This window comes from Dermochelys coriacea, chromosome 2 (genome assembly GCF_009764565.3).
Source record: "Dermochelys coriacea isolate rDerCor1 chromosome 2, rDerCor1.pri.v4, whole genome shotgun sequence".
Classification (NCBI taxonomy): domain Eukaryota; kingdom Metazoa; phylum Chordata; order Testudines; family Dermochelyidae; genus Dermochelys; species Dermochelys coriacea.
This window is the reverse complement of record NC_050069.1, coordinates 259,354,067-259,367,284: the sequence shown is the minus strand read 5'-3', so window position 1 is coordinate 259,367,284 and position 13,218 is coordinate 259,354,067. Positions and strand designations below refer to the sequence as shown.

Genomic DNA, 13,218 nt, shown 5'->3' with positions numbered 1-13,218 from the left:
TACCATGAATCACTTGCAGATGTGCACTGTGCCTCACTAAACTGAATGTGCAGTGGTTATGAAGAGCAGCCTGCCCTTTCACAGGTCTGTGGAAGTCAGAGCTGACAAAGAGCTCTCTTTCCTCTACCTGCCAACATCCACGGTATGTTTTCTACCATTTGCCCGCTCTGTTTGTCAATACCTCGAGCGGCGGGATAACTCTGTGGATTAAGCAGTTTAGTGACTGAGCGTAACCCACATGGTTGTATGGTCTTTGACATATTCCAAGCTGGCTGGTTTTGTTGCATAGAATCTCTAGAATCCCAGCTATTCTTTGCTGCATGGGATGGGCTTGGAGTCACCCAGCTGCTAGGTCCTCTGCGGGGTGCACCCAATTAAGGAGCTGCTTCAGACTCCTCAGTAGTGTGTTTGTGTGGCTGGCTGGAGGGGTGTTCTGCAGTGTTCTTTGCCACTGCCCCCACCTCCATCTCCACGAACATCGCCAGGTCACCCACCCTGTGCATTAGCGAAACCTGGGAAACTCACCATCAGCCTCCATGAGATGGAGCCAGCGCCGATCAGTGACCCCAGCCCTCAGTGTTTGTGCATCAGAATCGCAATTTGCCTTCACCCCAGTTTTAATGGATCATGTACCTGTCGCTAGCATTGAAAGTCAGTTGTGCTGAATCACGCCCTTCCCCCTGCTTCACGGGGAGATAATCAGTCCCCTGACAAAAGGCCTGCTAAATGCGAGCGCCACTCATGTGGCTGGGTCTTGTGGAATTCTCATAGCTGGGTAAGCACTAATAATAGCTGGAGAAGAAGCCAGTGTGGCAGCTTAATCTGGGAGACTAGGTGCTCATTGGCCCTGTTAAATCAATGGGAACAAGTTCAAATCTCTTCCTCCATTCTGTGCTGTGACAGCCCATTGTGCTGCTGTCAGTTCCTTGATCCCATCACTTTGAGCAAAGGCCGATGAGCCTTGTTCAGCCTCGTGCTGGGTCCACATTCCTCATGGAATGATCCAGCTACAGCAGCTCTGTAGGAGCCCTTTTGTCACTGCGGTGAATACTAACTATGTGGGAAGCAGATGGGGGAGGGCAGGGGAAGCTCAGAGGACTGACCAGGCAGTCTAAATCACTCTCACTTTCTGAGGACCAGGAGTTCCCACAGCTGGGCTGAAAGGGGAAGTGATTCTGGGGATACACCCCTGGAAGTAGTGGAAAATGCTATAGACCTTCTATTGGTGTGAAGGTGGGGGCAGAGGCAGGTTTTGTTCAGGCAGCTCAGCAGTGGATAAAAGTGCCTTTCAGCTATTTCTGACTTGTCTGCCCAACTCCAACTTGAAGGTTGAGCATTTGGGACACATGAGAAAAATCATTCAAAGGCCATGTGCTGATTTTGCCAATGTGAGAAGAAAGGGCAGCGTTTGGGGAGGGCAGGAAATAGCTGCTTAAAGTGAGGCTGCTGGAAGGAAAGATTTGGGAACACTGATATCCAGAGGCTTCCTATTTATTCTCTCTCTCTTGCTCCATGCCTTCTGGATCAGGTTTTTGCTGGTTTGCAAACTGCCTGTTTCCCTCTAACTGCCAGTTTTGCAAAGTCCAGTTGGAATCTGAAATTCAAGCAGGGCTCTTTCTAGGGATGGGCCAGCATGGGATAGTTCATTATTGCCAATCACAAATAGTCAAAAATGATGAGTCTGTTCCCAAAAAATCATGAAATTGGCCTAAAAATCACAAGGTGTTTTTTTAAAAAATACATCTTGGGTTTTTTTTCCTTTCTGGTTTTTGACCCTTTACATGCACCTGAGTCACATTTCCAACCTTTTCTCCATAGCTATGAAGGCTAGAAATGTACCTTTAAACAAAAAAGAAAGCTGAGATGCTCATGTATTCACATGACTCCAGCCACTGGGGCTTTAAGGAAAACACTAATTATCATGAGACCCACAATAAAAGTAAGTGAGCTAGTAACACTGTATTCACAAAAGCAATGAGGAGTCCAGTGGCACCTTAAAGACTAACAGATTTATTTGGGCATAAGCTTTCGTGGGTAAAAAACACCAAATAAATCTGTTAGTCTTTAAGGTGCCACCAGACTCCTCGTCCCTTTTAAGGTGTCTCAAGTTGGGTACCTTAGAACTGAGGCAACCAAGTCATTAGTCACTCCTGAAAAATCCTGGCCATATAACTTGAATCTGACAGTTCTTTGCAGGTGGCATCTCACAATTTAATACTCCCACGCCATTTAAAGAGGTCCCGAGGTGACTCAGTAAAACGCAGCCCTGGACTGACACTTTGAAGCACTGGGCTGTTATTTTTGGTCTTTGTAAAAATTCAGGCTCGATGGAATGCAGAGACACTATTCCTGGGGTGCAAAAAATGCAAAGACGCTTCCCCAAGTAACAGCTGCTAGTGGTATTGCTGACTGGAGAAGGGCGGGGGGTGCTGGCAAGGGGGCAACTGGTTAGAAAGATCCATGCTTAGAGAGGGCTTTAAGCCACGCCCAGGTAAGCCTTCCAGGCATTCTGAATTTTAATTGACTAGACGGATGAAACTATGGCTGCAGATTCACAATTGTTTTACCAATGGGGTCACGCGTTGTAGTCAGCTTCCATTTGTAAAGGGTTGAAATAAATGATTAGCAGATGTTTTATTCAATGTTTAATAAATTATTATAGATTCCATCAGGTCAATAGGTTGCTCATAACCATACCTTATAACCATTTATAACACTTCTGATGTGCTTAGTAGCCTATCACAAGAGCTACTCTTGTCTGTAGCACTCTTGTAACGTATATTAATCATTTCTTAACCCTTTATGGACTTTAGTCTAAAATGTGATCACAAATGGATCCTCTTACTGTTATTTAAATTGCCTCTTTTGTTCTACTTTTCTACCATACACATCTCTTTAATATCTAACTACCAATTATTAACTATTATCGTTGTTGTTGTTTTTAGCTCTGAAACCCTGCAACCAAGATCAGGGCCTCATTGTGGTTGGTGCTGTATTTACCTACAGGGAGAGTCAGTTCCCATCCCAAAGAGCTCACAATCTCAACAGTAAGATGGACAAAGGAATATTATCTCCAGGTTATAAAAGAGGTTAAGTGATGTTCCCAAGGTCACACAGAAAGTCTGTGACAGAGTTAGGAACTGAATTCCTCTCTCCTGAGCCCCAATCCAGTGCTACATCCACAGGATCATTCTTCCAGTGGAAAACTGATCTTTATTTAGATGTGACTTTTTTGATAACTTATTCTCTTAGGCCTTGTCTACACTACAGGGGGAGATTGATCTAAGTTACACAACTTCAGCTACATGAATAACTTAGCTGAAGTTGATGTACTTAGATCCACTTACCATGGGGTACACACAATGCGATGCTCTCCCAACAACTCCCCTTGCACTCCTCATTCAGGTGGAGTACAGGAGTCGATGGGGGAGCGATCTATAGTCGATTTAGTGGGTCTTCACTAGACCTGCTAAATCAACCGCTGATGCATCGACTGCCATGTGTCGATCCCCTAGTAAGTGTAGACAAGCCCTATAGTCTCCTTCTACGGTGCTTTTTGACTCATTGGTGTGACCTGAAGCTGAGCAAAGAGTTGATTCCTAAAGGTTTTTCCACCCTGTGTGTGGCCAAACTACAGCTGACAGGCTCGTAGCAATATCTTTGCTTCTGACAACAGCACTCGGAACAGTAGTACAGAGTTGGCCATTGGTTTCAAATCTTAATGCGGAGAAGGCTTGCCTTTAGTGCCAGGAATGCCATGCCTTTTAAGGCAGCTCTGTTCTAATCACCATGAAGTGACATCCTGAGAATGTCAGGACAGGTCTGAGCTCTGTATGTGTCTCCTTTTGCTGCATGTACTGGATGTTTCTGGGATGCAGAAGGAATCACAGTACATAAAGGCAAGTAAATATCTATGCCCCATAAAAAGGGGTCTGACTGCATGCCTTGAAACAGAAAAGAAAAGGAGGACTTGTGGCACCTTAGAGACTAACAAATTTATTTGAGCATAAGCTTTCATGATGAAGTGAGCTGTAGCTCACAAAAGCTTATGCTCAAATAAATTTGTTAGTCTCTAAGGTGCCACAAGTCCTCCTTTTCTTTTTTGCGAATACAGACTAACACGGCTGCTACTCTGAAACCTGCCTTGAAACAGTGTTTGCAATGCTGTTGACCTTACAGGTTAGCTGACTAGAGATTTATGCTCTGCTATTGCATGCCTGTCACCAATTAAGTCATAAGTAATTGTTTTAAAGCTTTCCCATATTTTCTATTAATTTAGCGGTGGTAAATTATCATATGCACCCATGAAACTACAGACTGTTCTTAGTCAATAATGGGCAAGAGATCTATCTTCTGCTCTCACGGGTGTTGGAACAATTTTTGTAGTGGGAGTGCTGAGAGCCATTGGATCAAATTGTAAACCCTGTATATAATGGGATCCACTTCAAGCCAGGGGGTGCAGCAGCACTCCTAGTTCCAGCACTTATGTCTGCTCTGAAAAAACTAACCCTATTTGAAAAAATCCCAACAATATCTGCAAAAACCAAACAAGCATAGCCCTTGTATTCCACTAGCATTTCCCATTCTTCCCAAGAGAAGCAAACTGTTAGCTAGGACTGGAGGTGGGGGGGGGGTGTGAATGGAGAAGGGGGGAAGAGGACTGCCTATAAAAGAGCAGAAGAGAGAAATCCTACTTTTTCATGTTGGTGTTCTAGAATAGCGAAAGGCACATTCTTTGATCCGGGCCCCAAACTTCTCCCCAGTTCAGGGGATGTGTTTGCATCCAGTTCTGATAACAGCGTTAAGTTTGTGTCACCATTTCAAGTCCACAGACAAAATCTGATTTATTATTTGTTATTTATTTATATTACTTTAGCACCACAGAACCACTCATTTTCGTGCATCATTATGCTAGGCGCTATACAAAGACATGGCCCCTGCCCCACAGAGCTTACAATTAAACATGATGTGAAGGGAATTCTGTCCTTTAACCGAGGCATCATGAGCTGGCCAATTCCTCAAAGCAGTTGTCGCAAAGGGCTCAAGCATAGAGATCTGAAGGTGCATACACAAAGATCTATTGCTGCCTATACAAACGTATAGCTTCCAGAATGTATCTCCTTTCTCAAAAGCCAGCTGCTCTCAGTGCAGTTTTGAGAGCTCCTGCCTGGAAAAGAGAAAAATTCTTCTGGGAAATCCATTCCTTGGGGTAGGGATGGAATAAAGAGGATCTGAGCTGTGCCAGGCAATGAGCTCTCTAGAGACCAGGAAGTAAGTGTGTGTGTGTGTGTGGTGTGGGGGTGGTTCTTAGTAACATTGAGTCACCACTGAATGAGTTACTGGTTAGTAGCTGACACTATGGAATTCTCTGTGGGGATTTCATCTATGACATCTTTGAGAGGATGAGCTAAAGGACAAAATCAGCGGAATGAAATCAACATTAGCCCGAAATCTCCTATGGGTATTGTTGGATGCTTAATTATAATCATATTTTGCTACTTTCCAGACATCTCTGTGTCTCTCAGATGTTGTCTGTACGCAGGTTTAGTACTGGTATAGCTATGTCCATTAGCGGTGTGATGTGTTACTGATTACATTTATGCCATTACAACCCCTCGAGTGGACATGTTATACTGGTATAAAGGTGCCTAATACTGGTAGAGGTTATTCCTAGTCCCACATAGAAGTAAGCTGTACCAATATAAAACACCTTTAGAGTGATGTGCCTGTGCCCGCACTAGGGGCAGTTTTACTGCTTTAGCTATCCTGGGATAGTTACAGGGGTACAACTTCTGTGAGTAGATGAGCCCTGAGCTTTTCAGGAATGTGCTCAGGGAATCATCTTGAGCTTCGTTTGTTTCCTTGCCTTAGAAATAACTAATAGTTCAAGGCACTTATGGGCCTGAATGTGTATCATAACATTTCCCACCCACAGGCTAAGGTTCTCTTTACTCTCACTTAGACTAGCGAACCATCTACCACTTGGTGTTGGACCGAGGGAGCTTCTTCTCATTTTGTTTCCCTTTAAGTAGCTGTTTAGCAGATGGAATCTCTCTCTCTCATTTTTCTACTAAAAAGGAGCTGTTGAAGCTGTTTTTATCCAATGACTGGGAGGGGAAAGATCAGCTCTGTTGTCCTTGCAGGAGTTGGCAGAATGCCAGTGAGTAAATCCCAGAAAGAAATAAGAGAATAAACAAATGAAGAGCGTATTTTGCATGTCAATAGCACCTGACGATTTAACCCTGCTTGACCACAGGATAAAAAGTAGTACACCTCTTTTAGAGACACACAGGGCCAGGTCTTTGGCTGATGTAAATCCACTGACGTTTGTGGAACTATGCCATTTTACACCAACTGAGGGTCTGGAGCAAAGAGGTTAAGGGACTTGTCCAAGGTCATGCAGTTAGTCAGTGGCAGAATCAAAAATAGCCCCTAGGATTCCTGACTCTTAGGGCCCTGCTCCACCCATTAGACAACACCTGCACCTTAGAGCTGCAGTTTTGGTGCCCATTAAACAAATAAGCAAAGAGATGCAGCCGTGCAGGAGAGAGACTGAAGGTACAAAGAATCTGACAGATCTATGGGCTTGTCCAAAGGCGCTTACTGGGCTGGACAAGTGAATAGAAGTGAGAAAAGGATTTCCAAAAGTTATAACCTATAAGCCTGATCCTGAGGGGTACTGAGCAACTGCTGCTCCCATTGACTTCAGACAGGAGCTGTGCACCTCTCAAGAGCTGGCCCCTTGAATGATCCCTGAATAGGGACACACAAATGCTTTCTTCATTGTTTGATGTGTGGGAGCATAGAGGGGGGAATCAGATTCTATCCTTAGCAAAATCTATGCTGCCACTTGCTCCTGAAGAGTGTAAATTGAAGTGGGACCTGTTTCATCCTGATCAGTCTTCAAATGCCACATAGATGCAAATTAGTAAGTCACATGCGGTGTTACCTCTTGGAATATCATCATCTATCTAATCTATCTATCACCACCGCCATCTGGCTAGCTGATGTACAGAATGCATGGACCTCGCATAGATTCTACACCTGATCTGACTGCCACAATGGGACAGCCCCTTAGTATAAACTGATGTAACTCTATTAAAGTAACTGAAATTGAGAAACTTGCCCAGTGAATTTAAAATGGCTGCACTGAAGCTAGAAATAGTGACAACCTTGGCTGCTTCATTATGGGGGAAGGGAGGAATGGTTTTGTCACCATGTTAAAAGCCCTCTCTCCATTTCAAGCATCCCATAATGCTCAAGTCAACATTTTGCTGCACTAGACAGAAAATAGAACCCATGGTACAGACCCAATAACCTCCCTAGGAAAAGAGACCCCAGAGATCTGGATTTACTAGGTTCCAGGCTGACAAAATTCATTGCTTTCCAATGGCAGCAAACTCACTTGGAGTTTCATACTGTGAGGGGCTGAGTGCCCTCAGCACCCACTGAACTTCAGGACTGGGCCTTTTGCAATGGTACATTGTTCACATAACACATGCAAATCTTCACTAGAATCTCACCAAGCAAAAGATTACTTACAGAGAGTTCCAGCCAGTTGTGTCTTTTTGGTAGAAAATCCCAGCAGAAGTGGTTGCTTTTGAAATTCACAACAAAGCAGCACTTAGTGTATCCTATGGAGAAGCCCTGCACCAATCTGTGTCCCTTGATCCTGTTCTCTGCCTCTGACGGGTCTCTGACAGCTGATTTTATCATAGTGTGCTGGGCTAAGTTGAGAGGATGAGCCAAATGGTTTATTTTTAGGGAATACGGAAGTTGCTGTTCCATCAGGCTGAGTCAATCAAGAGTTCCTGCAGCTATGGCGGGGGGAGTCTTGAGTTGTCGCTGGCGCTAACAGCTTGCAATGCCGATAGACTTATTCATTCAGCAGTGCCCCACTGTAATTCAGTAAAGGGATGTGTAAGCTTCCAAATATTGTGCATTGGAGAAGAGGCACTTTCCTGAATCATTTTCAAGGGTCCTTGGGCCATGGCATTGGCACCTTGTGACTGTCACAAGATTTTTACTATGTTAAAAGCTGGCAATGGCAACAAGTATTAATTAACATAAGCTGATTCCTAATTAGCTTTTAAATGGATGTGTATTTTTTCTAGAACTCTTTGGTTTAGAAAAGAGAATAGCAAGAGGGGATATGGCAGAGGAACATAATATAAGGCCAGCTGGGCAGTCCACTACATTACATAATATCATGTGACAATGAGTTCCACTGATTAAAAAGCATTTCTTTTTATTTAGTTTATATTTTTTGCCTTTTATTTTTTCCTTTCTTCTTCTTAGACTGTGGAGAAGGGTGCTACATATAAACAACAATAGCACCTATCATTAGCCTAGACAAAAAGAGTGGACAGACTTCATACCTCAGATCACAACTGATCACTAGCTGAGGTCAGCGGGGAATTTTCCTCCCTTAGCAAACTGTACCTAGATGTTCTGTGTGGGTTTCATGCTTTCTTTTGAACTGTTGGCCTGAGTGAAAAATACAGGAGCTAATCCTGTGCAGGTCTGAGTGCCTTCAAGTCTCAGTCCACCTTCAAATTACGCCTGTCAGCCAGATTCAGAGATGATGTATAAGTTAGATCTTGCACTAGTTTAGTCCCTTTATATTCAAATTCCTTTTTGATCTAGTTTCACCCATTCTGCTGATGTCTTATAGGCGTCTAAGTTGATCTAACTTACCTGCTGAGGAATTGTAAGAAAGTGTAGGCTTGCTCTAGAAGAGACTGCTCGTATAATGTGGCCACTTGAAACGTAGGTAGAAAGGCCACCACCAGCTAGAGATGAAGGACAAGTTTGGACGAGATAGAGGCTATGAAGGTCTTGCACTTAAGACAGCGGATTGGAAATCAAGATGGCTGCCATTCCCAGCTCTGTCATAGATTTCCTGTGTGGCACTGGGGAAGCCACTTCAATCCTATGGCCCTCAGTTCCCCAGACTTCTTTCGTCTTACTTCACTATTTAGATGGTAAAGTCTTTGAGGCCATGACTGTGTCTTGCTATGTGTTTGTACAGCACCTTGCACAGTGGGGCCCTGCTATCAGTAGGGGCCTGCAGGCACTAGCGTAACATAAATAAGGATAAGAATTCAGTGGGAATTGTAGTGAGGGCAGACTTTGGTCCCCAGTGGGCACCCTATTTTCCTTGTGGCAATAGCCAAATAGCTTGAGAATGCTACTTTTTCAATGCATGTTGCTCAATCCTTTTTTACAATCATTGGGTATCTCTGCCCTACGATACTGTATATTTCTCCTTTCCCATTGTGGTTCCTGGAGTGGCTCAAATCCTCACCACTCCCAGCACCTTAAATACACAATTAGGCCACAACTTATTAGCCGCTTGCTGACATCCAGTGGTTTGGGTTCAGACCTGTGTCTCACAAGAACAGCCCCCTCCAGTAACTGCTCTTTGGTTTCCCTCGATAGACTAGAATCAGGGAAGAAAGTTAAGATCGCTCAGAACTGATTGAAATCTAACTACCTGAAAAAAAAAAAAAGTCCTGGAGAAACTATCGTGCAGAGACCACAGTCATTAATCTCCCATGTCAACAAAACACTGCACTCCATGCATGGCACTGAGTAAGGCACTATTATGCAGTAGTAGAGTCTCATATAAAATATCCCCCCACGGGGTATCTCAAACACTGAGAAGGGAAAGGCCAGGGATCTGAGTAAGCATGCAATATACATTTCATTGATTACCAGCCAGATTCTGACCCTCAGGAATGGAAATGGCAGGGGTTGTCATATGTTTACCAGCTCAGCTAACTAGATTATTCATAAGCTCTATAACAAGCAAGAGTCAGCAAACGGAGTGACAGGCTAGCTTGGGAACACCGAGGACACACGGCGGAGCTATTAATTTCGTACGGATGGGGAAGAGGAAAAGGCAGTGAGCATTGAAAAGGCACCAGGTCAAGGGCAGAGCACAACAGGGTGCGGGTGGGGCGGCACCACATTGCCGGAGAAGACAGCAGCCGGTAGCAGCTTGGCTGAGATCCCATCTTAAGAGTGTCTACCAGTTGCAGCTTGTGACTTTTTTGACAGGTGGGGCATAAATCGTTAATTCAGTCCCTGCCCAATGCATAATTTAAGAGCTATTATTATACAATTAGTTTTAAATACACAGAAAAGAATCTAATATTCTGAGAAAGAAGAAGAATAATTACAAGTAAAACAAAAACAGTTTAAAAATCCAGAGATTTTCACATGGATTTAAATACTGGATCATCTTAAGTTAAAGTTGAACGTAAATTGATGTTTTTCAGCTAACTTCATACAGCTCTGCTCAGAGTATTTTAATGCATTCAAATAATAGACCACAATTACTAGGTGACTATAATATACCACCATCAATTTTAAAACAAAAAGTCACAATAGCACTTTAAACAACACACAACTTACAAAATTGCTAAAAAAAAAAGTGTGTCTCATCAATTGGGAAATCAGAACCTGAAAATCGCATGTTATTTATATAGACACAAACACAGTAACAAAAAGTCATTAATTCAAAACAAACAAGGCAGTTTGTTAACGGAATGGTTCTGAAACTGCTCATCTCTGAAGAGGACTCCAGCCTCATTCCTGAGACATCTAAATCAAAGTAGCTGCCATAAGAGTTGGTGAGTCAGGGTGTTGGGCATAGCCCTTACCTGCCACTTGTCAGCTGCCTTCCAGCTGGTAAGATACAAAGCCAACAGGCAGCTCACTTAAGCAGAGAGCTGCAGGAAGTAGGGAGGTTCCTACAGGAGATCCTGGTCATGGAACGCTAGGTAAAAGATCTGACTGGGATACCAGCTGCGTAGGCAGTGGTCAAAACCTCAGGCGAACTAGGGGGCAGGGCCTGGTTTACCTGCCTTGATTCCTACTGATCCATGCTTGTGTTTGAACAATGAGGGAATCACTGGGAAAAGAGAATGAAATACTGGCAGTGATGGGAGCTTCATTAACAAAATGGCTGGGGAGTTGGCCTCCTGCCAGCTCAGATGAGAGTTGGGAAACTGAAAAAGAGGCAGGGTCTGCTGGGTTTAGGGAAGACCCTGTTACACTCTCCCTTGCTTCTTTGCCACAAGACAGCATTATATCTTAGCTAGGTAGCTGGATCCCCTATTTTAAAACACCTAGGTTCTTTGCTAACTGGGACACAGTGAGAGACACAAACCACTGAAAGCCAGCTCTGTTGGCTAGTTACAATAGATTTTGCATTCAGTTGTCTGTTGTCATGTTGGGAAAGTAATTGTGTTTGCTGGGACACATGCATAGCCCTACTTGTATAAAGGAGAGTCACAAATCCTTGCCCTTCTCATTTAATTAGCTGCCTGCATTCCAGGGCTCTGGCCAAGGTTTCTGTTCTGCTATATTAGGGCCAGAGTTTGATACCCTTACACATGACTAAACAGTACCTCACAGCATTAGTAGTCCAGTTGTATTTGTAGAGTAAGTGAGTAAAGGTATCGCAATCTGGCCTTTACTAAGTACAGTGTCCCAATCCATGTACAGCAACATTCAGCGCATATATTGACTTTCACTGGGAAGAGAACAATATGACTCAATCGACAAAAACCTCTGAAATTTTTGCACAATCGATCATCAGATCAGGCAACTTATATGTATATGAAATGGCTTTTAAAAATACATATTTTCTTCAAGCAATAGAAATGATGCAACAGTTTCCTTAACAGAAATGGTGCCAAGCTTCAATCTATCCATCCACAAAGCTAATATTCAGACTGAAAAAGACTCGTAGAGGTCAGCATTGGTGCAAAAACACCAGGTTTATAACCAGAAACAGAAATGCAATAGAAATGTTTTCATGATTGCTTTTTGTTTCAATTGCATAAGAATAAAGCTTTTGTTTAAACAAAAGAGCAGAGTTTGCCATCCCAATATTGAAGCATCCTGCATGAGAATCCGAGAGTGAAATTGACTAGAAACAGACCAGCTACCTCTGTAAAAACCAACCTGTTTATCATTCTCCAAGGAAAGAGATGTGCACAGAGTAAACACAGGAAAAATGGTGAAAGGGACATGAGTTTTTCAAAATGATTTCTATTTTAATAACCTGTGCTATTGCAAGTATCAGAAGTGTATTACATTTAAAGAGACGTTTGTAATACAAGTAAGGATTCTTTGCTTTTATCCTCAGCAGGTGTAAATTAATGTAGCTTAACTGATTTCAGTGGAGTGCTGCTGAGGCATACCAGCTGGTGATCTGGCCCATATCCTCCTCCTCCTCCTTCTTCTTCTTCTTCCTCCTACCTTGGAGTCTAGGAGTCCTAGTCTAGACCAGGATCCCAATGTGCTAGGTGCTGACCTGTTAGAGCCCAGAGAAGTCTCTCTTATTTTTCTCTCCTTTCCACTCCCCACACTTCAGCGCCTCATATCACAGTCACTATCCTCCTTGCTAAAGACGCCTTGGCAACATCTGCAGAGCCCAGCAATATTGCTCCTTAATTTGCTGCAGAGTGACACAGTGCTCACCTCCCTCAAGGTGGAGAACAGTTTCCTCAGTTCTGCCAGACAGCCAAGGGAGTAAGAGATGAGATATTCCCTCCTAAAGAGCAACTACTTCCCTCAGCCCCCCTGCACTCCACTACTGAACAACAGAAATCTCTGCCAGGTGATTTGTATAATTGCGAAGGTCCAGTCCAAGGATTTGGAGTACAGGGAAGAAACCACACTACCACTAGATGGCAGGGTAAGTGCTCACATCAGAGAGACTATCAGAAGGACATGTGTCAGTATAATAATGCCTGCATCTGTAATTTTCACTCCATGCATCTGAAGAAGTGGATTTTTTACCTATGAAAGCTTATGCCCAAATAAATCTGTTAGTCTTTAAGGTGCCACCAGATGTTTCTGTGGATACAGACTAACATGGCTGTCCCCTGATACTTGATCAGAAGGCCAGGTACCTTAACAGAAATGCTTTCACAAGCTAGTGGTAAACTAACAAATATAAAAATAAAGTGATTGTTGGATATTTTATGGTCCGTTCCTACTGTACTGAGGATGTGTGAACCTTACGCCAGGGAAAGAAATATATAATCTAGCTATATACACTCTCTTACTTTCTCTCTCCCCACTTTGAGTTTTGAAAAGTCCCGGTAGATACATTCTTAAATGAATACAAAATGGAGTAGAAAAGAGGAGAAATTATATATATTGCAGTTGCTCAGAACATGCTGTAATTTGTAGTCACAT

At 43.3% G+C, this 13,218-nt stretch overlaps 1 protein-coding gene across 4 annotated transcripts in view; it reads right to left on the bottom strand.

The window, feature by feature from the left end:
• The window catches only part of XIRP1 (xin actin binding repeat containing 1), a 53,698-nt gene that overhangs the window by 21,948 nt on the left and 18,532 nt on the right, over positions 1-13,218 (bottom strand). For 2 of the 4 annotated variants that reach the window (XM_043509715.1, XM_043509713.1), the window contains exon 1: positions 7,543-7,808. The exons of 1 other annotated variant lie outside the window; for it this stretch is intronic. Coding sequence is in view for 2 of the 3 variants with exons in the window: in XM_043509713.1 (XP_043365648.1) it covers positions 7,543-7,788 (246 nt within the window). In the remaining variant the exon portion in view is untranslated. Of the gene's footprint in view, positions 1-525; positions 645-7,542; positions 7,809-13,218 lie in introns of those variants that run through there. One more of the 4 variants, XM_043509714.1, reaches the window with a different exon arrangement.